The sequence below is a fragment of the Meles meles genome, chromosome 21 (assembly GCF_922984935.1).
Source record: "Meles meles chromosome 21, mMelMel3.1 paternal haplotype, whole genome shotgun sequence".
Taxonomy (NCBI): Eukaryota; Metazoa; Chordata; class Mammalia; order Carnivora; family Mustelidae; genus Meles; species Meles meles.
Window position 1 is genome coordinate 8,918,939 of NC_060086.1, and position 25,242 is coordinate 8,944,180.

The following is a 25,242-nucleotide window of genomic DNA, read 5'->3' on the forward strand; positions in this document are numbered from 1 at the left end:
CATCTTCTGCGCGTGCAAAGCAGGGTCAGGAACGGGGGGAAGTCAACGAACTTCCAGCCCTTACTCTAGAACGCCAACTACTTCTCTCTCCCGTGGGTGTGGGGATCATCTGCACCCCAGGAATGAGCTGTTTGCGTTTAAAAATACAGCAACAAGTCCAGCTTCCCATGCTTACAATTCCGGATTCCTAAATAATGGAAGCCCAAAACACTCTTTTTCCCTTGCTTTCTCCTTACCACGATATTCAGAGGCTTAAACAAAAATCGAAGACTGGAGGGAGGGGGCAATACTCCTGAGCAACACGAGGCGTAGAACAATACAGAATAACTGAGTTCGAGGAGAGAATGATGATACTCAAAACATACACGATAGTGGAATCCACATAGTCTGCAGAGTAACGAGTTGGGGGGACCAGGGCATCGTGGAGCTCAAGGCCGTCTTTCCCGAGAAGGACGTGGGGGTCAAGAAATCCAGGTGGGGGGATGCCTGGGTGGCTCAGTGGGTTAAAGCCTCTGCCTTCGGCTCGGGTCATGATCCCGGGTTCCTGGGATCGAGCCCTGCATCGGGCTCTCTGCTCTGCGGGGAGCCTGCTTCTCCCTCTCCCTCTGCCTGCCTCTCTGCCTAGTTGAGATTTCTCTCTCTCTGTCAAATAAGTAAAATAAAAATCTTAAAAAAAAAAAAGCCAGGTGGTGGTGGCTTCAGGCATCTCCCAGACTCCATCGCTGTCCTCAGTCCCCGTTTTGAAAGCCTCCATGGAGAAACGCGGCTTTATCCAGGCTGGCCGGTGTAGTGGGGATAGGAGGTGCAGGAGGAAGCCTGATTCTGGCCCCGAGTTGCTGGCTGATCTCGGACCAGCAGCTGGCCCCGTGGGGCCTCAGGTCCCTCATCTGTGACATGAGGGTAGGTGATTCCCAAGACTCTTCCTTCCATGCTTCCGAGGTGAATGACTCTCACTTCCTATCTGCCCGCTCCCAGAACTCTCTGGAGCCCTCAGAGCCCAGCTGTCTCCCCTTATCTGGCCGCAGGTGATAGGGGAGATAGAAAACCCAGCAGGAATGTAAACACGCCTGGTCCACAGAGCCTGCCCTCCCTCTCTTGCCTGAGAGATAGAGACAGACACGTAGGGAAGAAGGATGACGTCCGCACCTACAGACCGCCCCATCCCCAAGGGCGAGAGCCCCGTGGGATCAGCGCATGCCCAACCCAGAGAGGAAGCTTTAGAACCAGAAAGAAAAATGGTTTTCTCTTCCAGGGGAGCTGAGCTGCTGAAGGGCAGACGCGGGGCAGCTGCTGGGCTCACAGACCATGGGGAGGGGGCGTGGCGAGCCCACCTGGTCCCACCTGGGGTGGCCTCTCCTGTTTGAGAGAGGAGGTTTGGGTTCCACACAATTGAAAGAGGAAAAACAGGCTGGCAGACACATTCTCCCCGCTACGATTTTTGTGCAACGTTCTTCCTACGAACTTCCTAAGTTCCTCTTGAAAATTATCCTGACTCTGTAAACCGTGGGAAAGACGGCTCCCTCGGGATCCTTGGGAGGCCGTGAATTAACCTCACTGGCCAGCACCGTTCCATGGACTTCAAAAGGCTGAGGCTGGGGGGCCTGGGTGGCTCAGTGGGTTAAAGCCTCTGCCTTCGGCTCAGGTCATGATCCCGGGGTCCTAGGATCGAGCCCCACATCGGGCTCTCTGCCCAGCAGGGAGCCTGCTTCCTCCTCTCTCTCTGTCTGCCTCTCTGCCTACTTGTGATCTCTGTCTGTCAAATAAATAAATAAAATCTTTAAAAAAAAAAAAAGCGGAGGCTGATAACCGGGCCGAAATTTGATGGGGGGAGGGGGGCAGAATCCTGTGAGAGGGGAGTGGGAGTGAACACCGGCCAGCTGGGGACTCGGACACATCTTCCCTGGGGTTTCCTCCCAGGCTAAGTTACTGGGCTTCATCTCTGAAGACAAGTGGGGTGTCCACCGCACAAGCTGTAACCTGCAGGGGTTCTCGTGTATCAGCGTCTCCAGCCTAAGAGGACCTGGGTGTGAGGCTGGGCCCTCCCACCTCATCAGTGACACCCCAGGCAACTCAGTGCCCATCTCTGGGTCTCTGTTTCTTCATCTGTGTAATGGGAAGAGGCCTACTGGCCTCTCTCACAGGGTGGTTAGGAGCTTCCAAATTGGAAAATATGCACGAAACCGTAATTGTTGGAGGGTGTTATGGGCTGAATTGTGTTCCCCCAAAATTCGTGTGTTGAGGCCCTAATCCCCAGTCCCTCAGGACGCATCTGTGTTTGGGGACAGGGTCTTTACAGATGCGAATTAGTTAAAATGAGCCTGTTGGGGTGGGTCTTAATCCAGCCTGAGTGGTGTCCTTATAAGAAGAGGAAATTTGGGAATTTGGGGTGGGGGGCGCTCGGCTGGCTCAGTTGGAAAAGTGTGCGACTCTTGATCTCAGGGTCATGAGTTCGAGCCCCATGCTAAGTGAAGAGATTGTCAAAAAAAAAAAACTTAAAAAAAAGAGAAGATGAGGAAACTCAGTCACACAAAGACACACGAGGCATATGCTTGAACAGAAAAAAGCTGTAAGGACCCAGCAAGAAGGCGGTTGTCTACAGGCCAGAGAGAGACTCAGAAGAAACCCAACCCACCGAACACCTTGATCATGGACTTCCAGCCTCCAGAACCATGAGAAATAAATTTCTGTTGCTTGAGCCACCCAGTCTGGGGCATTTTGTTATGGGAGCCCTCGTCAGCTAACCTAGGGGCACAGAGCAGCCGTCTTTGTAACTGTGACTGCTGTTCCACTGCAAAGACTTTCTTCCCGGGAGCCCCGGATACTTACGACAGCCTCGTGATGTTGACCCCTTTATACTCAGGGATTCCGGAATAAACTTTCTCCATCTGAAAGGCAAAGAGATCCCTGTGTCATCACAGAGGCCCCAACTTAGAGCCCACCGGGCTTTCCGCAGGAACTCGGGAAAGCAGACGGCGGGCGGACGTGCGGCATCTCCCACTCCCTGCCCCGCACTGGCAGTGGCATGGGTCCCGATGGGTCGGGCCCTCCTCAGAGACCAGCCCCGCCCCGAGGGGCCCCCACTGCCCTTTCATGGAACCTTGCGTTGTCTTTCCGCGAGCTCTCTGGCAAGTCCTGAGGAAAGGAATGAGCTGAGAAGCTCACAAACCTCTAACATGGGAACAGCCCTCACCAGCTTTCTTCACCTCCGGAGACGACTCCAAGGGAGCTGAGTGGCCCACGGGGACCTGCCTTCCCAGGCTCACCTCCTTTGTGAATATCGCACTGAAGTTCTGGAATTTTTCAGAATCCCGGTCTTCTAGATCTTTGGTGTACTCCATACTGGTCACTGTCACGGTCATTTCCATCTGGGCAGAGACAGTCTGAGGCGGAGGCTCTAAGGGGGTCGGACAGAAGCACCACTTACTGAGGACGGAGCCCCCTCCTGCCCTTGAGCTCCCTCCCAAGGAGACCCACACCTCCAGCAATTCTGCCCTGGGCAGGGGAGTGGCCTGGGTCCAGCACCCACGACTCCCACTCAAGGTCCCACCAGGGTGCCCCCAGAGGGTGGGGAGCACACAGCACTCCTCATGGCTTTGGGGTTGAGCCCAGGGGATCTTGGGTCCTACATCCTCTATGAGAATCCCACACACTTTTTGTGTTCTCCTCCATCACTCGCTCATTCATCTCAAGGGTATTTTATGATAAAATTCTGTATCAGTTTGTGTTTTGTTCCAAACCAAGTCTTCTTGGTTTATTCATTTTTTTCATGTTTCAACTTTCTTACCATTGAGTAAAATGGTTGCCCCTGGAAGAGGCCATATTCCTGGGTATGCAGAAGGGCAGGAAGGGAGGCCCAGCTCCGGGGAGAGCGGGGTCCTGAGGTCTTACTCACCTATCTCAAGGCTTGGGACCACCTCCTCGCACTTCGGCCCCTGGTAGAGGCTGGTGCACACACACTTGATCCCGTCCCAGGTGCCTCCATTTGAGCAGGTCCCTGAAAGGGACAAGGCCCCGATTACCCACACGTATTTGCACAACACTTCAGGCTCGCAACACATTCTCCCAAGCAACGCCTAGTCTGATACTCTCATGAGACCCTGGGGTGGAAGGGACAGTTAGTGTCATTCCCGCTTTAGAGATGGGACAAGTGAAGTGGAGAGAGGCTTAGACACCTGCCCGAGGGTCCATGTGGAGACCAGACTTGACCCGGTCTTGGAGAATTCCTGTATGATTTACTTTAGCCCCGAAAAGAAAGGGACAGGAAACCGAGTGTTGTCAGGAGTGAGGGACAACACAGTCAAGGCTGAGGAAGAGAAAAGAAGAAACAGAAACTCGGAGCACCCAGAGGCACTTGACAGGTCTAGATTCCAGCAAGCCTGAGAACGAGTATGTCATCGTCTCCCAACACCTGCTTCAGAAGAGCTCAAACTGGAAACTGTTGCCATCATGACTATTCCTGAGTCCTCTTTATTTTCTGGGATGTGGAGTTTGAGGGAGGAGCGTAACCTCCCTCAACCTGCCTGGAAAAGTGACGGCTCTGCTCCCTGTGGCTTTTTCTTTTTCTCTCTCTCTTTTTAAAAGATTTTATTTACTTATTTGCCAGAGAGACAGAGCGAGCACAAGCAGGGGGAGGGACAGGCAGGGGAGAAGCAGGTTCCCCGCTGAGCAGGGAGCCTGAGGCAGGACTCGATCTCAGGACTCCGGGATCATGACCTGAGCGAAGGCAGATGCTCAACTGGCTGAGCGCATCCCTCCCTTTGGCTTTTCTTGAAAAGAGCTGTACCTGCACTGACTAGTGTTCCAGGTGTGTTTGGCCTAGGGAGCCCCAGGAGATAAGCACCTACTCTAGAAGACCAGCCCCGCCTCGGCCTCCTGGTCTACCCCTCCCCTACCAGATACAGAGTGCGTGGGCCACACCCATGACCTTCAGAGCACACAGCCTCTGCTTACAGGCCTTTGGTCCAAGACACCGAGGAAGAATGAAAGAGCCGAGTCAAGAGTGCCCTCCTGGTGACACGATAAAGATCCACGAATGCAATCAGCCTCTCTCTCACTCTCTCTGCTGTGTGTTACTGAAGATGTCCAGATCTTTTGTGCATAGCAGCAAAAGCAACTATTGGGGTGTGTGACTTGTTGCCCAAGGGTCTACAGGGAAAGCCAACCTCCAGGGATTAAGAGGAAGATGAAGGGAGACCGTCTGCCTCAGGTGATCAGCACCAGCTGTAGACCTGGCAGTCATGTATTCACTACTGGACGCCTGTGGGACTTCCTAGGGATGCAAGGTCCAGACCTCCCCTCTGAGAACACTCAGTACCTCCTTCTGAGAACCAGAGAGTTCAACATGATGATGCCACACTGGAAAGAAACCGAAGAATGAAGCCATATAAAATAAAGGCCAGGGAAAGAACACGCCAGAAGAATTCCCAAAGTGCTGAGAAAATGCAGTAGCCAGATGCCGAAGAACTTCCCTTCATCATACTGAATTCAAGACAGGATTGGGAAGTGCCCAGGCAGACACAGATCGTATCTCTCTGGGCATATCTATGGTTCATCTAAGCAAGTAAATGTCTTCGAATGTTTTAACTAGTGTGTTTTTCTTAATGTATGGCAAAAATCCTCTCTCACTGTGACAATAAATCTCACAAGTGTAACAGAATATTCTATAATATATGTTGTATATTATATACTACATAATGAGAGGATGTTTTAATGGTAGATATGGACTGGGGCAGATCTCATCCCACCCAGAGCAAAGAGAGCTGAGTGGAAACTCTAGAGACAGCAAAAAGACAGGGAGGCTTAAGGACATGGAAACACTCAAGGACACAGAGCAGAGCTCAGAGCTGATAAAAGTGAACTTACGTGGTTTCTATAGTCATGAACAGAAAATAAGAAAAAGTAAGTGAATGATAGCAGAGAGATAGAGACTAACAGCATATGTGAGTAAAACTGGCAATATCCTTTTCCAAAACTGAACAACAAAAATAAAAAAACCTTAGCACTTTAGCATGAGCAAAATATATGAGAAAAAAACCTTAAAAAGAAATGAAATCCAAATGAAGATAAAAATTAATGAGATTATGGGATTTAAAAACAGAGTGGGACAGGGGCGCCTGGGTGGCTCAGTGGCTTAAGCCGCTGCCTTCAGCTCAGGTCATGATCCCAGGGTCCTGGGATCGAGTCCCACATAGGGCTCCTTGCTTGGCAGGGAGCCTGCTTCTCTCTCTGTGTCTGCCTGATTGTGTGCCTGCGCTCCCTCTCTCTCTCTCTCTCTCTCTTTGACAAATAATAAATTAATAAAATATTAAACAAAAAACAGAGTGGGACAGAGTTTCCCAGAGTAAAAAAAGGAAGAAATGGAGTGTGATACACTTCCCAGGGAATTGATGGGGTCCAGGCAAAGAGAGGTAAAGTGTATTGCATGACAGAGATGACCTAGCTTAAGAGACAGCAGGCAGGCCAGAGAGGACAGAGACAGGGTGCCACATGGATGACACTTGATCTCATAGTAAACAATTAAAAGCAAAAGAAGAGAATGAAAGGGAAAAATTTCAGAAGCCCATGGGGGAAATTGAAAAGAAATGACACCTGCAAAAGGCAAATACAAGAAACTGCTTACGTGCTGTGGTGGCAGAAGATGATGTGGAGGTCCGGGTGCTTCTCATTGTAACAGTGGTGGAGCTGCTGAACACAGTTGACGTGACGGAGGATGTGCGGCTGCTGGTGCTACTGTCAGGTAGAGTGGGAGTGCTTGTGGGTCCCGTGGCAGGCTGTCCCGTGGGGGTGCCAGGAGCGGGAGGCGGGGTGGTGTCTGCGGCGGTGGTGGTGACTGGAGTAGTAGCTTCGGTGGTGGTGTCAGCGGCGGTGGTGGTGACTGGAGTAGTATTTTCGGTGGTGGTGTCTGTGGCAGTGGTGGTGTCTGGAGTCGTAGCTTCGGTGGTGGTGTCTGCGGCGGTGGTGGTGTCTGGAGTCGTAGCTTCGGTGGTGGTGTCTGCGGCGGTGGTCGTGTCTGGAGTCGTAGCTACGGTGGTGGTGTCTGCGGCGGTGGTGGTATCTGGAGTAGTAGTTTCAGTGGTGATGTCTGCGGCGGTGGTGGTGTCTGGAGTAGTGGCTTCGGTGGTGGTGTCTGGAGACGTAGCTTCAGTGGTGGTGTCTGCGGCAGTGGTGGTGTCTGGAGTAGTAGCTTTGGTGGTGGTGTCTGCGGCGGTGGTGGTGTCTGGAGTAGTAGCTTCAGTGGTGGTGTCTGCGGCGGTGGTGGTGTCTGGAGTAGTGGCTTCGGTGGTGGTGTCTGCGACGGTGGTCGTGTCTGGAGTCGTAGCCGCGGTGGTGATGTCTGCGGCGGTGGTGGTGACTGGAGTAGTAGCTTCGGTGGTGGTGTCTGCAGTGGTGGTGGTGTCTGGAGTCGTAGCCGGGGTGGTGGTGTCCGCGGCAGTGGTGGTGTCTGGAGTAGTAGCTTCGGTGGTGGTGTCTGTGGCGGTGGTGGTGTCTGGTGTCGTAGCTTCAGTGGTGGTGTCTGTGGCAGTGGTGGTGTCGGGAGTAGTACCCGGGGTGGTGGTGTCTGCGGCAGTGGTGGTGTCTGGAGTCGTAGCCGGGGTGGTGGTGTCTGCGGCGGTGGTCGTGTCTGGAGTAGTAGCTTCAGTGGTGGTGTCTGTGGCAGTGGTGGTGTCGGGAGTAGTACCCGGGGTGGTGGTGTCTGCGGCAGTGGTGGTGTCTGGAGTCGTAGCCGGGGTGGTGGTGTCCGTGGCGGTGGTGGTGTCGGGAGTAGTACCCGGGGTGGTGGTGTCTGCGGCGGTGGTCGTGTCTGGAGTCGTAGCTACGGTGGTGGTGTCTGCGGCGGTGGTGGTGTCTGGAGTCGTAGCTTCGGTGGTGGTGTCTGCGGCGGTGGTGGTGTCTGGAGTAGTAGCTTCAGTGGTGGTGTCTGCGGCGGTGGTGGTGTCTGGAGTAGTGGCTTCGGTGGTGGTATCTGCGACGGTGGTAGTGTCTGGAGTCGTAGCCGCGGTGGTGATGTCTGCGGCGGTGGTGGTGTCTGGAGTAGTAGCTTCGGTGGTGGTGTCTGCAGTGGTGGTGGTGTCTGGAGTCGTAGCCGGGGTGGTGGTGTCCGTGGCGGTGGTGGTGTCTGGAGTAGTAGCTTCGGTGGTGGTGTCTGCGGCGGTGGTGGTGTCTGGTGTCGTAGCTTCAGTGGTGGTGTCTGTGGCAGTGGTGGTGTCGGGAGTAGTACCCGGGGTGGTGGTGTCTGCGGCAGTGGTGGTGTCTGGAGTCGTAGCCGGGGTGGTGGTGTCCGTGGCGGTGGTGGTGTCGGGAGTAGTACCCGGGGTGGTGGTGTCTGCGGCGGTGGTCGTGTCTGGAGTCGTAGCTACGGTGGTGGTGTCTGCGGCGGTGGTGGTGTCTGGAGTAGTGGCTTCGGTGGTGGTGTCTGGAGTAGTAACTTCAGTGGTGGTGTCTGTGGCAGTGGAGGTGTCGGGTGTAGTACCCGGGGTGGTGGTGTCTCCGGCAGTGGTGGTGTCTGGAGTCGTAGCCGGGGTGGTGGTGTCCGTGGCGGTGGTCGTGTCTGGAGTCGTAGCTACGGTGGTGGTGTCTGCGACGGTGGTGGTGTCTGGAGAAGTGGCTTCGGTGGTGGTGTCTGCGGCGGTGGTGGTGTCTGGAGTAGTAGCTTCGGTGGTGGTGTCTGCGACGGTGGTGGTGTCTGGAGTCGTAGCCGGGCTGGTGGTGTCCGTGGCGGTGGTGGTGACTGGAGTAGTAGCTTCGGCGGTGGTGTCTGCGGAGGTGGTGGTGTCTGGAGTCGTAGCCGGGGTGGTGGTGTCCGTGGCGGTGGTGGTGTCGGGAGTAGTACCCGGGGTGGTGGTGTCTGCGGCAGTGGTCGTGTCTGGAGTCGTAGCTACGGTGGTGGTGTCTGCGACGGTGGTGGTGTCTGGAGTAGTGGCTTCGGTGGTGGTGTCTGCGGCGGTGGTGGTGTCTGGAGTAGTAGCTTCGGTGGTGGTGTCTGCGGCGGTGGTGGTGTCGGGAGTAGTGGCTTCGGTGGTGGTGTCTGCGACGGTGGTAGTGTCTGGAGTCGTAGCCGCGGTGGTGATGTCTGCGGCAGTGGTGGTGTCTGGAGTAGTAGCCGCGGTGGTGGTGTCTGCGGAGGTGGTGGTGTCTGGAGTAGTAGCCGCGGTGGTGGTGTCTGCAGTGGTGGTGGTGTCTGGAGTCGTAGCCGGGGTGGTGGTGTCTGCGGCGGTGGTCGTGTCTGGAGTCGTAGCTACGGTGGTGGTGTCTGCGGCGGTGGTGGTGTCTGGAGTAGTAGCTTCGGTGGTGGTGTCTGCGGCGGTGGTGGTGACTGGAGTAGTAGCTTCGGTGGTGGTGTCTGCGGAGGTGGTCGTGTCTGGAGTCGTAGCTACGGTGGTGGTGTCTGCGACGGTGGTGGTGTCTGGAGTAGTGGCTTCGGTGGTGGTGTCTGCGGCGGTGGTGGTGTCTGGAGTAGTAGCTTCGGTGGTGGTGTCTGCGGCGGTGGTGGTGTCGGGAGTAGTACCCGGGGTGGTGGTGTCTGCGGCGGTGGTCGTGTCTGGAGTCGTAGCTACGGTGGTAGTGTCTGCAGCGGTGGTGGTGTCTGCAGTGGTGGTGGTGTCGGGAGTAGTAGCTTCGGTGGTGGTGTCTGCGGCGGTGGTGGTGTCTGGAGTCGTAGCCGGGGTGGTGGTGTCCGTGGCGGTGGTGGTGTCTGGAGTAGTAGCTTCGGTGGTGGTGTCTGCGGCGGTGGTGGTGACTGGAGTCGTAGCCGGGGTGGTGGTGTCCGTGGCGGTGGTGGTGTCTGGAGTAGTAGCTTCGGTGGTGGTGTCTGCGGCGGTGGTAGTGTCGGAAGTAGTACCCGGGGTGGTGGTGTCTGCGGCGGTGGTCGTGTCTGGAGTCGTAGCTACGGTGGTAGTGTCTGCGGCGGAGGTGGTGCCTGGAGTAGTACCCATGGTGGTGGTGTCTGGAGTCGTAGCCGCGGTGGTGATGTCTGTGGCGGTGGTGGTGTCTGGAGTAGTAGCTTTGGTGGTGGTGTCTGCGGCGGTGGTGGTGTCTGGTGTCGTAGCCGGGGTGGTGGTGTCTGCGGCGGTGGTGGTGTCTGGAGTAGTAGCTTCAGTGGTGGTGTCTGTGGCAGTGGTGGTGTCGGGAGTAGTACCCGGGGTGGTGGTGTCTGCGGCAGTGGTGGTGTCTGGAGTCGTAGCCGGGGTGGTGGTGTCCGTGGCGGTGGTGGTGTCGGGAGTAGTACCCGGGGTGGTGGTGTCTGCGGCGGTGGTGGTGTCTGGAGTCTTAGCTTCGGTGGTGGTGTCTGCAGTGGTGGTGGTGTCTGGAGTCGTAGCTTCGGTGGTGGTGTCTGCGGCGGTGGTGGTGACTGGAGTAGTAGCTTCGGTGGTGGTGTCTGCAGTGGTGGTGGTGTCTGGAGTCGTAGCTTCGGTGGTGGTGTCTGCGGCGGTGGTGGTGACTGGAGTAGTAGCTTCGGTGGTGGTGTCTGCAGTGGTGGTGGTGTCTGGAGTCGTAGCCGGGGTGGTGGTGTCCGTGGCGGTGGTGGTGACTGGAGTAGTAGCTTCGGTGGTGGTGTCTGCGGCGGTGGTGGTGACTGGAGTAGTAGCTTCGGTGGTGGTGTCTGCGGCGGTGGTGGTGTCGGGAGTAGTACCCGGGGTGGTGGTGTCTGCGGCGGTGGTCGTGTCTGGAGTAGTAGCTTCGGTGGTGGTGTCTGCGGCAGTGGTGGTGTCGGGAGTAGTAGCTTCGGTGGTGGTGTCTGCGGCAGTGGTGGTGTCGGGAGTAGTGGCTTCGGTGGTGGTGTCTGCGACGGTGGTAGTGTCTGGAGTCGTAGCCGCGGTGGTGATGTCTGCGGTGGTGGTGGTGTCTGGAGTAGTAGCTTCGGTGGTGGTGTCTGCGGAGGTGGTGGTGTCTGGAATAGTAGCTTCGGTGGTGGTGTCTGCAGTCGTGGTGGTGTCTGGAGTAGTAGCCGGGGTGGTGGTGTCCGTGGCGGTGGTGGTGTCTGGAGTAGTAGCTTCGGTGGTGGTGTCTGCGGCGGTGGTGGTGTCTGGTGTCGTAGCCGGGGTGGTGGTGTCCGTGGCGGTGGTGGTGTCTGGAGTCGTAGCCGGGGTGGTGGTGTCCGTGGCGGTGGTGCTGTCGGGAGTAGTACCCGGGGTGGTGGTGTCTGCGGCAGTGGTGGTGTCTGGAGTCGTAGCTTCGGTGGTGGTGTCTGCGGTGGTGGTGGTGTCTGGAGTCGTAGCTTCGGTGGTGGTGTCTGCGGCGGAGGTGGTGCCTGGAGTAGTACCCATGGTGGTGGTGTCTGGAGTTGTAGCTTCCGTGGTGGTGTCTGCGGCGGTGGTGGTGTCTGGAGTAGTGGCTTCGGTGGTGGTGTCTGCGACGGTGGTAGTGTCTGGAGTCGTAGCCGCGGTGGTGATGTCTGCGGCAGTGGTGGTGTCTGGAGTAGTAGCCGCGGTGGTGGTGTCTGCGGAGGTGGTGGTGTCTGGAATAGTAGCTTCGGTGGTGGTGTCTGCAGTGGTGGTGGTGTCTGGAGTCGTAGCCGGGGTGGTGGTGTCCATGGCGGTGGTGGTGTCTGGAGTAGTAGCTTCGGTGGTGGTGTCTGCGGCGGTGGTGGTGACTGGAGTAGTAGCTTCGGTGGTTGTGTCTGCGGCAGTGGTGGTGTCGGGAGTAGTACCCGGGGTGGTGGTGTCTGCGGCGGTGGTCGTGTCTGGAGTCGTAGCTACGGTGGTGGTGTCTGCGGCGGTGGTGGTGACTGGAGTAGTAGCTTCGGTGGTGGTGTCTGCGGAGGTGGTGGTGTCTGGAGTCGTAGCCGGGGTGGTGGTGTCCGTGGCGGTGGTGGTGTCTGGAGTAGTAGCTTCGGTGGTGGTGTCTGCGGCGGTGGTGGTGACTGGAGTAGTAGCTTCAGTGGTGGTGTCTGCGGAGGTGGTGGTGTCTGGAGTCGTAGCCGGGGTGGTGGTGTCCGTGGCGGTGGTGGTGACTGGAGTAGTAGCTTCGGTGGTGGTGTCTGCGGAGGTGGTCGTGTCTGGAGTCGTAGCTACGGTGGTGGTGTCTGCGACGGTGGTGGTGTCTGGAGTAGTGGCTTCGGTGGTGGTGTCTGCGGCGGTGGTGGTGTCTGGAGTAGTAGCTTCGGTGGTGGTGTCTGCGGCGGTGGTGGTGTCGGGAGTAGTACCCGGGGTGGTGGTGTCTGCGGCGGTGGTCGTGTCTGGAGTCGTAGCTACGGTGGTAGTGTATGCAGCGGTGGTGGTGTCTGCAGTGGTGGTGGTGTCGGGAGTAGTAGCTTCGGTGGTGGTGTCTGCGGCGGTGGTGGTGTCTGGAGTCGTAGCCGGGGTGGTGGTGTCCGTGGCGGTGGTGGTGTCTGGAGTAGTAGCTTCGGTGGTGGTGTCTGCGGCGGTGGTGGTGTCGGAAGTAGTACCCGGGGTGGTGGTGTCTGCGGCGGTGGTCGTGTCTGGAGTCGTAGCTACGGTGGTAGTGTCTGCGGCGGAGGTGGTGCCTGGAGTAGTACCCATGGTGGTGGTGTATGGAGTCGTAGCCGCGGTGGTGATGTCCGTGGCGGTGGTGGTGTCTGGAGTAGTAGCTTCGGTGGTGGTGTCTGCGGCGGTGGTGGTGTCTGGTGTCGTAGCCGGGGTGGTGGTGTCTGCGGCGGTGGTGGTGTCTGGAGTAGTAGCTTCAGTGGTGGTGTCTGTGGCAGTGGTGGTGTCGGGAGTAGTACCCGGGGTGGTGGTGTCTGCGGCAGTGGTGGTGTCTGGAGTCGTAGCCGGGGTGGTGGTGTCCGTGGCGGTGGTGGTGTCGGGAGTAGTACCCGGGGTGGTGGTGTCTGCGGCGGTGGTCGTGTCTGGAGTCGTAGCTACGGTGGTGGTGTCTGCGGCGGTGGTGGTGTCTGGAGTCGTAGCTTCGGTGGTGGTGTCTGCGGCGGTGGTGGTGACTGGAGTAGTAGCTTCGGTGGTGGTGTCTGCAGTGGTGGTGGTGTCTGGAGTCGTAGCTTCGGTGGTGGTGTCTGCGGCGGTGGTGGTGACTGGAGTAGTAGCTTCGGTGGTGGTGTCTGCAGTGGTGGTGGTGTCTGGAGTCGTAGCCGGGGTGGTGGTGTCCGTGGCGGTGGTGGTGACTGGAGTAGTAGCTTCGGTGGTGGTGTCTGCGGCGGTGGTGGTGACTGGAGTAGTAGCTTCGGTGGTGGTGTCTGCGGCGGTGGTGGTGTCGGGAGTAGTACCCGGGGTGGTGGTGTCTGCGGCGGTGGTCGTGTCTGGAGTAGTAGCTTCGGTGGTGGTGTCTGCGGCAGTGGTGGTGTCGGGAGTAGTAGCTTCGGTGGTGGTGTCTGCGGCGGTGGTGGTGTCTGGAGTAGTAGCTTCAGTGGTGGTGTCTGTGGCAGTGGTGGTGTCGGGAGTAGTACCCGGGGTGGTGGTGTCTGCGGCAGTGGTGGTGTCTGGAGTAGTAGCTTCGGTGGTGGTGTCTGCGGCGGTGGTGGTGTCTGGAGTAGTAGCTTCGCTGGTGGTGTCTGCGGTGGTGGTGGTGTCTGGAGTAGTGGCTTCGGTGGTGATGTCTGCGGCGGTGGTGGTGTCTGGAGTAGTAGCTTCGGTGGTGGTGTCTGCGACGGAGGTGGTGTCTGGAGTAGTGGCTTCGGTGGTGGTGTCTGCAGTGGTGGTGGTGTCTGGAGTCGTAGCCGGGGTGGTGGTGTCCGTGGCGGTGGTGGTGACTGGAGTAGTAGCTTCGGAGGTGGTGTCTGCGGCGGTGGTGGTGACTGGAGTAGTAGCTTCGGTGGTGGTGTCTGCAGTGGTGGTGGTGTCTGGAGTCGTAGCCGGGGTGGTGGTGTCCGTGGCGGTGGTGGTGACTGGAGTTGTAGCTTCGGTGGTGGTGTCTGCGGTGGTGGTGGTGTCTGGAGTAGTACCCATGGTGGTGGTGTCTGGAGTTGTAGCTTCCGTGGTGGTGTCTGCGGCAGTGGTGGTGTCGGGAGTAGTAGCTTCGGTGGTGGTGTCTGCGGCGGTGGTGGTGTCTGGAGTAGTAGCTTCGGTGGTGGTGTCCGCAGCAGTGGTGGTGTCTGGAGTCGTAGCTTCAGTGGTGGTGTCTGCAGCGGTGGTGGTGTCTGGAGTAGTGGCTTCGGTGATGGTATCTGCGACGGTGGTAGTGTCTGGAGTCGTAGCCGCGGTGGTGATGTCTGCGGCAGTGGTGGTGTCTGGAGTAGTAGCCGCGGTGGTGATGTCTGCGGCGGTGGTGGTGTCTGCAGTAGTAGCTTTGGTGGTGGGGTCTGCGGCAGTGGTGGTGTCAGGAGTAGTAGCTTCGGTGGTGGTGTCTGCGGCGGTGGTGGTGTCTGGTGTCGTAGCCGTGGTGGTGGTGTCTGCGGCGGTGTTGGTGTCTGGAGTAGTAGCTTCAGTGGTGGTGTCTGTGGCAGTGGTGGTGTCATGAGTAGTACCCGGGGTGGTGGTGTCTGCGGCAGTGGTGGTGTCTGGAGTCGTAGCCGCGGTGGTGATGTCTGCGGCGGTGGTGGTGTCTGCAGTAGTAGCTTCGGTGGTGGTGTCTGCGGCGGTGGTGGTGTCTGGAATAGTAGCTTCGGTAGTCTTGTCTGCGGCGGTGGTGGTGACTGGAGTCGTAGCCGGGGTGGTGGTGTCTGCAGCAGTGGTAATGTCTGGAGTAGTAGCTTCGGTGGTGGTGTCAGCGGCGGTGGTGGTGACTGGAGTCATAGCTTCGGTGGTGGTGTCTGCGGCAGTGGTGGTGTCTGGAGTCGTAGGTTCGGTGGTGGTGTCTGCGGTGGTGGTGGTGACTGGATACGTAGCCAGGGTGGTGGTGTCCGTGGTGGTGGTGGTGTCTGGACTAGTAGCTTCGGTGGTGGTGTCTGCGGCGGTGGTGGTGTCTGGAGTAGTAGCTTCGGTGGTGGTGTCCGCAGCAGTGGTGGTGTCTGGAGTCGTAGCTTCAGTGGTGGTGTCTGCAGCGGTGGTGGTATCTGGAGTAGTGGCTTCGGTGATGGTATCTGCGACGGTGGTAGTGTCTGGAGTCGTAGCCGCGGTGGTGATGTCTGCGGCAGTGGTGGTGTCTGGAGTAGTAGCCGCGGTGGTGATGTCTGCGGCGGTGGTGGTGTCTGCAGTAGTAGCTTTGGTGGTGGGGTCTGCGGCAGTGGTGGTGTCAGGAGTAGTAGCTTCGGTGGTGGTGTCTGCGGCGGTGGTGGTGTCTGGTGTCGTAGCCGTGGTGGTGGTGTCTGCGGCGGTGTTGGTGTCTGGAGTAGTAGCTTCAGTGGTGGTGTCTGTGGCAGTGGTGGTGTCAGGAGTAGTACCCGGGGTGGTGGTGTCTGCGGCAGTGGTGGTGTCTGGAGTCGTAGCCGCGGTGGTGATGTCTGCGGCGGTGGTGGTGTCTGCAGTAGTAGCTTCAGTGGTGGTGTCTGCGGCGGTGGTGGTGTCTGGAATAGTAGCTTCGGTAGTCTTGTCTGCGGCGGTGGTGGTGACTGGAGTCGTAGCCGGGGTGGTGGTGTCTGCAGCAGTGGTAATGTCTGGAGTAGTAGCTTCGGTGGTGGTGTCAGCGGCGGTGGTGGTGACTGGAGTCATAGCTTCGGTGGTGGTGTCTGCGGCAGTGGTGGTGTCTGGAGTCGTAGGTTCGGTGGTGGTGTCTGCGGTGGTGGTGGTGACTGGATACGTAGCCAGGGTGGTGGTGTCCGTGGTGGTGGTGGTGTCTGGACTAGTAGCTTCGGTGGTGGTGTCTGCGGCGGTGGTAGTGACTGGAGTCGTAGCCGGGGTGGTGGTGTCCGTGGTGGTGGTGGTGTCTGGAGTAGTAGCTTCGGTGGTGGTGTCTGCGGCGGTGGTGGTGTCTGGAGTAGTAGCTTCGGTGGTGGTGTCTGCGGCGGTGGTGGTGTCGGGAGTAGTACCCGGGGTGGTGGTGTCTGCGGCGGTGGTCGTGTCTGGAGTCGTAGCTTCGCTGGTGGTGTCTGCGGTGGTGGTGGTGTCTGCGGCGGTGGTGGTGTCTGGAGTAGTAGCTTCAGTGGTGGTGTCTGAAACGGTGGTAGTGTCTGGAGTTGTAGTCGGGGTGGTGGTGTCTGCGGCGGTGGTGGTGTCTGTAGTAGTAGCTTCGGTGGTGGTGTCTGAAACGGTGGTAGTGTCTGGAGTTGTAGTCGGGGTGGTGGTGTCTGCAGCAGTGGTAATGTCTGGAGTAGTAGCTTCGGTGGTGGTGTCCGTGGCGGTGGTGGTGTCTGGAGTAGTAGTTTCGGTGGTGGTGTCTGCGGCGGTGGTGGTGACTGGCGTAGTAGCTTCGGTGGTGGTGTCTGCGGCGGTGGTGGTGTCTGGAGTAGTAGCTTCGGTGGTGGTGTCCGTGGCGGTGGTGGTGTCTGGACTAGTAGCTTCAGTGGTGGTGTCTGCGGCAGTGGTGGTGACTGGAGTCGTAGCCGGGGTGGTGGTGTCTGCGGTGGTGGTCGTGTCTGGAGTCATAGCTTCGGTGGTGGTGTCTGCGGCAGTGGTGGTGTCTGGACTAGTAGCTTCGGTGGTGGTGTCTGCGTCGGTGGTGGTGTCTGGACTAGTAACTTCGGTTGTGGTGTCCGTGGCGGTGGTGGTGTCTGGAGTAGTAGCTTCGGTGGTGGTGTCTGCGGCGGTGGTAGTGACTGGCGTCGTAGCCGGGGTGGTGGTGTCTGCGGCAGTGGTGGTGTCTGGCGTAGTTCCCGGGGTGGTGGTGTCCGTGGCGGTGGTGGTGTCTGGAGTAGTAGCTTCGGTGGTGGTGTCTGCGGCAGTGGTGGTGTCTGGCGTAGTTCCCGGGGTGGTGGTGTCCGTGGCGGTGGTAGTGACTGGAGTCGTAGCTTCGGTGGTGGTGTCTGCAGCGGTGGTGGTGTCTGGAGTCGTAGCCGGGGTGGTGGTGTCCGTGGCGGTGGAGGTGTCTGGATATGTAGCCAGGGTGGTGGTGTCCGTGGCGGTGGTGGTGTCTGCAGTAGTAGCTTCTGTGGTGGTGTCTGCGGCAGTGGTGGTGTCTGGCGTAGTTCCCGGGGTGTTGGTGTCTGCGGCGGTGGTGGTGTCTGGAGTAGTAGCTTCGGTGGTGGTGTCTGAGGCAGTGGTGGTGTCGGGAGTAGTACCCGGGGTGGTGGTGTCTGCGGCGGTGGTGGTGTCTGTAGTAGTAGCTTCGGTGGTGGTGTCTGAAACGGTGGTAGTGTCTGGAGTTGTAGTCGGGGTGGTGGTGTCTGCAGCAGTGGTAATGTCTGGAGTAGTAGCTTCGGTGGTGGTGTCTGCGGCTGTGGTAGTGTCTGGATATGCAGCCGGGGTGGTGGTGTCCGTGGCGGTGGTGGTGTCTGGAGTAGTAGCTTCGGTGGTGGTGTCTGCGGTGGTGGTGCTGTCTGGATACGTAGCCGGGGTGGTGGTGTCCGTGGCGGTGGTGGTGTCTGGAGTAGTAGTTTTGGTGGTGGTGTCTGCGTCGGTGGTGGTGTCTGGACTAGTAACTTCGGTGGTGGTGTCTGCGGCGGTGGTAGTGACTGGAGTCGTAGCCGGGGTGGTGGTGTCTGCGGCGGTGGTGGTGTCTGGAGTAGTAGCTTCGGTGGTGATGTCTGTGGCGGTGGTGGTGTCTGGAGTCGTAGCCGGGGTGGTGGTGTCCGTGGCGGTGGTGGTGTCTGGAGTAATAGCTTCGGTGGTGGTGTCTGCGGTCGAGGTGGTGTCTGGAATATTAGCTTCGGTAGTCGTGTCTGCGGCGGTGGTGGTGACTGGAGTCGTAGCCGGGGTGGTGGTGTCTGCGGCAGTGGTGGTGTCTGGATACGCAGCCGGGGTGGTGGTGTCCGTGGCGGTGGTGGTGTCTGGAGTAGTAGCTTCGGTGGTGGTGTCTGTGGCGGTGGTGGTGTCTGGAGTCGTAGCCGGGGTGGTGGTGTCCGTGGCGGTGGTGGTGTCTGGAGTAATAGCTTCGGTGGTGGTGTCTGCGGCCGAGGTGGTGTCTGGAATATTAGCTTCGGTAGACGTGTCTGCAGCGGTGGTGGTGTCTGGAGTCGTAGCCGCGGTGGTGATGTCTGCGTCGGTGGTGGTGTCTGGAGTAGTGGCTTCGGTCTTGGTGTCTGTGGCGGTGGTGGTGTCTGGATTCGTCGCCGGGGTTGTGGTGTCTGCGGCGGTGGTGGTGTCTGGAGTAATAGCTTCGGTGCTGGTGTCTGCGGCGGTGGTGGTGTCTGGTGTCGTAGCCGGGGTGGTGGTGTCTGCAGCGGTGGTGGTGTCTGGAGTAGTAGCTTCGGTCTTGGTGTCTGTGGCGGTGGTGGTGTCTGGATTCGTCGCTGGGGTTGTGGTGTCTGCGGCGGTGGTGGTGTCTGGATACGTAGCCGAGGTGGTGGTGTCCGTTGCGGTGGTCGTGTCTGGAGTAGTAGCTTCGGTGGTGGTGTCTGCGGTGGTGGTGGTGTCTGAAGCTGTAGCTTCAGTGGTGGTTTCTGCAACGGTGGTGGTGTCTGGAGTAGTAGCTTCGGTGGCCGTGTCTGTGGCGGTGGTGGTGTCTTGAGTCGTACCTTCGGTGGTGGTGTCTGCTGCGGTGGTGGTGTCTGGAGTAGTACCCGGGGTGGTGGTGTCTGTGGCGGTGGTCGTGTCGGGAGTAGTATCCTGGTCGTTGACCTCTGCGGCGTTGTTGTTGTCTGTAGTTTTATCCCGGGTGATGTCGCTCCTGGTTTTGGTCCTTCCTGTTTTTGTCCCGTCATTGCGATTTCCAGCCATTATATTTCTTTTTTCAGAATGTCCTCTGGTATTTTCTCTATGATCTGTCGTGTTTGTCAATTTTTTTACTGTCTTATTCTCAGTTGAATTTCGTTGTTCTTGTACATGTTGTGTGAACATTTTCAGGTTTTTAACTTCGTTCTCTGCGTTTTCAATTTTTCTTGGATCTGTAGGCAATCACAAATGTGTGTGTCAGAATTAGGTCCTTACGGGCACCTGCAGCGGCTCAGGCTCTTTTGGCTCTGTCTCTTGTTTGGCTCAGGTCATGACCTCAGGTCATGAGTTGGGCCCAGCATCGGGTTCCAGGTTTTGGAACGAGTCTCTCTCTTTCTCTCTCCTTATGCCTTTCCCCATCCCCTGCTCATGCGCACCGTCTCTCTCTCTCTTTATAAGAGACTGCTCAATCTCTCAAAGCAGAAAGGAAAGCACATGCTACTTTAAGTGGGCTCCTCTTTCATAGTGCTGTCAGAAAATCTGTTGTCTCGAACCATTGTCTAAATGAATCTGAAGAATTTGCTGCAGGTACATTCTGGTCTCTCTTGCCTTCTCCTGCAGGCTGTTTGAGTTTTGCTGAGCTGAACCCCTATCCACTGACCTTGGCTGGTTCCCATCTACCTATGAATCTCTATAAGGCCCTAGAAGCCACATGGTCGTGGACTGTAATGTCTAGGGGTTTGGGGGCCTGTGAGGCTTGTTCCAGTCCTTTTGCACAAAGGCGCTCCCTCCCCAACCTTCAGGGCTGCTGTGCCTCACCTGTATCCCTGATGTCTTGTATCTGCTTGCATTGAGGGTCCCGGGCGTTCTCCTGTGGCTCACACCCTCCTCCATCCCATACAGCCCTGTCTCCTTGGAGACCTGAAAGACAGAGAGGGAAGTTAGTCTCCTGGAGCTATAACTTTCCTTCCCTTTTGGGAGTCCTTCCTTCCCTCCAAACCTCTGTGATTCCAGCCCCGAGCCCAGCCCCATCTCTTCTGGAAGGGGCCATCTTGCTTGTTTCAAGATCTAGAGGTGAGACAAGATGTAGGGGTTGGGGGGATGAGCTCTGGAATATTTTGAGACGATGGGACAACATTGTGTTGTAGAGCAGTAAGAAATGGAGTTTCTGCCCAATTCGGGAGTCAGATTTCAAGACATTAAGTGTTTCCATGTGAGTGAGCCCTTCCAATGGAACGTGAGCACAACTGAGCATACCACTTCCAGGCCAGCCCAGAAACTTCTCGTCCTGGCCCTCATTGTTCTTCCAGCTGGAGGCCGATGGCAAGGAGACCCAAGAGAAGAGGAAGCCTCAGGAAGAAGGAACCTAGGTCCCTGAGTCACCACATGAAGGAAAGTTACCTGCCAACCACAAATATCTGCCTCATATTATTACATGAGCAAGAAAAAAATCTTTTGTGGTTGAGCAATTTCACATTTGAGGCTTATCTGTTATAGCAGATACAAAATATCCTAATAATATGGGAAAGACCCTCATTTATGCTCTAGGAACATACACTTACTCTCATTATCTTTAAGAAATGTAAACCTTTTGTATTAAATAATTCTTCGCACTTGCGATTTAAGATATCTGTAATGTTCAAGAGAATTTGGCCTAACATGCCAACCCTGTAGTTTCAATTTGTAACATGTAATTGAGTGATTGATTTAGACTTGTCATTTTACATCAAAATCTCGCTAAGACTGTAAACAATATGAAAACATTTAAGAGAAGCTAATAGCTACCACACAGATAATTACAATGTATTAGACGTGAAGTTTTGGGGGAGTTTTAAAAAAATCTATATTTAATGTACTAGATTTGTGGAGTTTCGTGAATACTTGGAAACGTTTCTTTATTAATCAAGCCATGAAAGACTTTCAACAGGAAAAGTGATGTATTCATTTTATAAGTGTAACTTGAAAGCTTGAAAAGTGATTTAATCAGCCAAGTATGTAAAATGATTACACACTAATCAAAGGTCGTTATAAAAGTGTTACACTTCTGCTTCTGGCCAGGAAGGAGCGTCAGGGAGTGGAATTCACCCTCCTGAGACCACACCCAGCCCCTAGATACCCACATCACCACTCAAGAGACACGAAATGATGACTGTCAGTACAAAGGATGTCAGGCAACAGAGGACAGCGGTTCCCGAGAGGCACACGAGGAAACCAACAAGGGGAGCCCTGTGATGGTCTAGGCTTGCTGACGGCAGAGGGCTTCCAGGCAGAGGGCCCGGAGGGAGAACCAGCTGGAGCCCAGCTGATCTCCTGGGCTAAGGAGATGCACATCAGTGTTTTGAGAGACCAAAGCAGCTGGAGTTCACAGGACAGACTGACTGGGGAGGCAGACTTGCACAGAGGGGCCCCTGGATATTCACCACACGCTCTACCGACCAGAGCGTGCTTAGGAAACAACTCCCCAAGATCCAGAAAGTGCCACTGGAAAAGATCAGAAGGAAGCTGACCAGGCTCTCGTGCAGGGATGGGAACAGTGCTGTTCCCACCAGCCGAACTGGAAAAACCTATACTTCTCAGGGGATGGGGCAGAGAACTCGGGAAGATCTTACTTCAGTCCTAGGAAATAGAGCCCTACACACCGTGTGTGCGCCTCTTGCTCCGTCCTCCCCACCCCAACGGCAAGCTGATTCCCGTTTTGACCGGACATATTCAGGCGACATTAAGTAGACATGCCAGACTCAGTTAAAACAGAGCTGCTGGGTTCTCTGCTAGACCCCTTGGAGCAAGCAGCCTTCTACGGACTGCTGAAGCGCAGTCCCTTGAAGGGCACTGCCTCTCCCCTCCCCCGCATCGCCTCCCACCTCTGCAGTGTTACCCAGGCCTGCTGGTGTTCCCGGCAGAGCACATCCCGGATGTGTCCACTTCCTTCCGTGGCTCCTGAAGCCACTGGATCAGCCCTGCCGTGGACTCCCACCTGGCCTCCTGCCCCGTCTCCACACTTCCCAGCCAGGCCTCCATGCCAAGCACTCCTACACGCTGAAGCTAGAGGGATCCCTTCATGACACACGTGTGGGGTTACTTCTGTGCTTTAGCCCCCCACTGTGGCCCCCTCCCCAGATTTGTATGGTGAAGTCCTAACCCCTAGGACCACAGCACGTTACATCTGGAATTAGGATTGTTGCCGATGTAATTACGTAAGAGGAGGTCACCCCGGAATAGAGTGGGCCCTCATCCAAAACGACTGGTATCCTTCTAAGAAGGACCCGGGTCCATGTTTTGAACACAGGGACATGCGCACAGGGAGATCGCCCGGGAAGGATGAAGGCAGAGACAACGTGCTTGCAAGCCACGGGATGCCAAGCTTGCCAGCAGCAACCAGATGCCAGAGGAGAGGCCTGGACAGATCCTTCCTTCCCCACCACCTTCAGAGGGAGCATGGTCCTGCTGACATCTTGGTTTTGGACTTCTGACCTCCAGACCTGTGAGTCAGGATTTTCCCTGTTGTTTAAGCCACTCAGGTCATGCTAATTTGCTGTGGTGGTCCAGGGAGCGAGACTCCTTCTGGTCATCTGTGGCTGCAGCCATGGGTTCAAGGGGAGAGAAGTCCGTGGTGAACACCCAGGAAGGCTTCTCGGAGGAGGCGGACCGTGTTGATGGAGGGGAGGAGAAGGTAGCCTCTAGACTCGCTCTGGAGGCTGACAGTGGGACAGTGCTGAGGACGTGGGTCGGCGAAACACTCTGGACAGGCAGTCGGGGAGAGGGCACGGGGAGAGGCCTGAGCACCCAGCGTCGGACACATCTGTGCTGGCCGTGGGAGGGGAGAGGCACTTGCCACAGCTGGACAGGGCCGAGCTGGGTGCGGGATGTTGTTTTGCTGATAAGCACTATATAACCAGGGCGTGCTGGAAGGGGGGACCAGGTGGCCATGAGAGGGTGCGCCTGCCAGGAAGAGCCAGCTGAAGGCCACGAGGCTCTTCCTTGCGGTCCACACCCGACTCAGTCATCCCCTGCCCAGCAGCCCGAGAAGGGATGCGGCGCTGGGTCCCCAGAGAGGGCATACGGGAGAGTCAGGTGCCGCTCAAAGCTGGCCAGAGCTTCACAGACCAGCTGATGCCAGACGCAGAATGGGGACCCCGGGATCCCAGAGAGCAGAAGCAGAGAGTCTGCAAGGCTCCGTTTCACTGAGGGGGAGACTGAGGCAAGAGATGCAGTGAACCACAGCGTGCAGCCTGTGGGAGAGGCTGGGGGCAGGGAAGAGGAGGGAAAGAAGGCGGCAAAGAGAGGTGGGGGGGAGAGACGGGCCAGAAAGGGGCAGGTGGGGGCGGAGGAAGAGGGAGCTAGAAACATCTTCCCCAACTAAGGCACATCACTGTGCCTCAAATGGCTTTGTTAGAAGTAAGTCACTAAGAATCTAGACAGCGTAGACAGTGCCTAGGAAGACGGTGTCACTCTTTTTTTTTTTTTAATTCAATTAGCCAACAAATAGCAGATCATTAGTTTTTGATGTAGTGTTCAACGATTCGTTAGTTACACAGAACACCCAGTGCTCATGACGTCACGGGCCCTCCTTAATGCCCATCACCCAGTTACCCCCGCCCCCCCCCAGCAGCCCTCAGTGTGTTTCCCAGAGTCAAGAGTCTGTCCCGGTTTGTCTCCCTCTCTGATCTCATCCCATTCAGTTTTCCCTCCCTTCCCCATGATCCTCTGCGCTATTTCTTCCGTTCCACATACTAGTGAGATCACGTAATCTCGTCTTTCTCATATTGACTCATTTCACTTCGCATCATCCCCTCTGGTTCCGTCAGGCCAGTGTAAATGGTAGGTATGCATCCTTCCGAGGGTGTCGTTCCTGTAACTAACAAGGTGACAGCTCTGGGTGCTGTCACACTGGGAGTCTGTGCCAAGAGATGGCAGGGTTCGGGTCAGTGAACCAGCCCTTTAGACCAAGCCAAGCACTGCCCCACCCTGCCCCAGAATGTCACCCCCTGCCTCGTCTCACCCTCCTCGTTTGGCCCATCAGCCCTCAGGCTGGTCCCCAGAGAAGGCCCTGTTCCTGTGGCGGGGGGGGGGGGGGTGGTGGACCAAAGAGGCCTCGGGCTCCAGGACCGCAGTCCCAGGTACTTTCTCCTCTGCTCCCACCTCTTTCTCTCTTCCGAGAAGAGCTGCCCAAGGTCTGGGGCTGGGGGACCAGGAGCCCCCACTGCTCCTGGCGTACGGAGCTCATGCAGGACAGAGCCCAGGCTATGGCAGTCTGAATGCCATCCATTGGCCCAGTATCAGCCTCCCGCTTTTGCCTCCAAGTCCCCTTCTCACCCCACCCGGACCATCCCAGGAGGACATCTATCTCAAGGGAGGGAGAGCCTGAGGCTGGCAGGTTGGTTCCTGCCTTTTCCCCTCCCTCTCTCTCTGGGGGCAGGCGAGTGGGAGAGGGAACCCATACAGGGTCTGATCAGGTCCCCCCATCAACCTCTGCCAACCTGAGCCCCGTCCCCATGGCCTTGGAACCCGTATGGCATCCAACCCGTATCCTTTAGGGGAAGACACTGAGGCCAGAGATGAATGGAGCTGTCCTGTGGTGCACAGCTGTTTCAATGCAGGATTGGAATCTGGGGCTCCCGAAACCCCATCTTGTGCCCATCTGGCTACAGCAGTGGCCCCCTGCCTGGTTCTGGGAGGCCTGACATCCCTGGGACATCCTCGGGATGGGGTGATGCAGAAATGGCTCGGATGTGAAAGCGGAGACTTCAGGCATCTGTCCCCATCATAACAAGAAAACCTGGACATTTGGTGGGTTGGAGGGACAAATCCACAGGGTTAGGACAGATCCTAACATTGGCCAAGCATCTGCCATATGCCAGGGTCCCTGAGTCTGAGCTCTTATCCTCTTTTTAGAGAGGAAGGCGGCTCAGAGAGACTTGGAGGCAACCCAAAGTCTCAATTCTTCTCCCAAACGTAGTTGGAGAGGGAAGGAGAGGGCGATGGGCATAAGGCTGAGCTCCAGGCAGAGGGTACCCCCACCTGTGCCCCCCAGGAAGCAGCCCTCCTTTGGGCCTAGGCAGATCCAGGAGAGGAGGTGAGGCCGGGGTTCACTCACCATGGCCGGTAACAGCTTGGTACGACAGGAGGTGGAGGACGAGAGGCAGCAGGCAAAGCGTTAAGGCTGCGGGTCTTGACATCGGAGCTCGGAGGGCAGCGCACCTGCGATCCACCCTTGGGAGAACGGGCAAAATGACTGTCAGCCAAGGAACCCCAGTAATAAATGGGCCCCAGAGCCCTTTGATCCCTGAGACACTGGCCAACTGGGGCCAGCCCACCTGAGTCAGTGTATGAGTTTCTCCCATGACGAGTGGTGGGGGGTGGGGGCACGGATTTTATTTCAGGCCAAAGGGCAGAGGGCGGGGAGCCCTTCCCTCTCCGGGCAGCACACGAGCATATCAGCCGTCAGAGTTTTCATCCCAACAGAGGGGCAGGCGCAGCGGCCGGAAGCAGCCTGGGAGGACGGAGACGTGTGGAGGGAGGCGGGGGTGGAAGAGAAGATGCTGGGCCTGAACCGCAGAGGAGAAGGGCGCCCGTTGTCCAACTCCCAGTAAGGACATTCCTCCCTTCTTCTCAAGCTCTCTTTACTGGCCCTGTGTGGACCCCACCAGGAAGCAAATCATGGCCACACCTGGGCTAGTGCCCCGCTCTAGGATGGCTGCTCTGTGGGTCT

The 25,242-nt window shown here is 57.1% G+C and overlaps 1 protein-coding gene across 1 annotated transcript in view; it reads right to left on the minus strand.

Moving 5' to 3' along the window:
- LOC123933778 (mucin-17-like) overlaps window positions 1-24,743 on the minus strand; it is a 30,327-nt gene extending 5,584 nt beyond the window's left edge. The window contains exons 1-7 of the mRNA XM_045993330.1: window positions 24,628-24,743; window positions 19,353-19,454; window positions 15,688-18,766; window positions 6,620-6,822; window positions 3,893-3,994; window positions 3,264-3,394; window positions 2,827-2,885 (exon numbers count right to left, since the gene is read on the minus strand). Coding sequence (XP_045849286.1) covers window positions 2,827-2,885; window positions 3,264-3,394; window positions 3,893-3,994; window positions 6,620-6,822; window positions 15,688-18,766; window positions 19,353-19,454; window positions 24,628-24,709 — 3,758 coding nt within the window. The 5' untranslated portion in view covers window positions 24,710-24,743. The remainder of the gene's footprint in view (window positions 1-2,826; window positions 2,886-3,263; window positions 3,395-3,892; window positions 3,995-6,619; window positions 6,823-15,687; window positions 18,767-19,352; window positions 19,455-24,627) is intronic.
- Window positions 24,744-25,242: the final 499 nt, after the last annotated feature.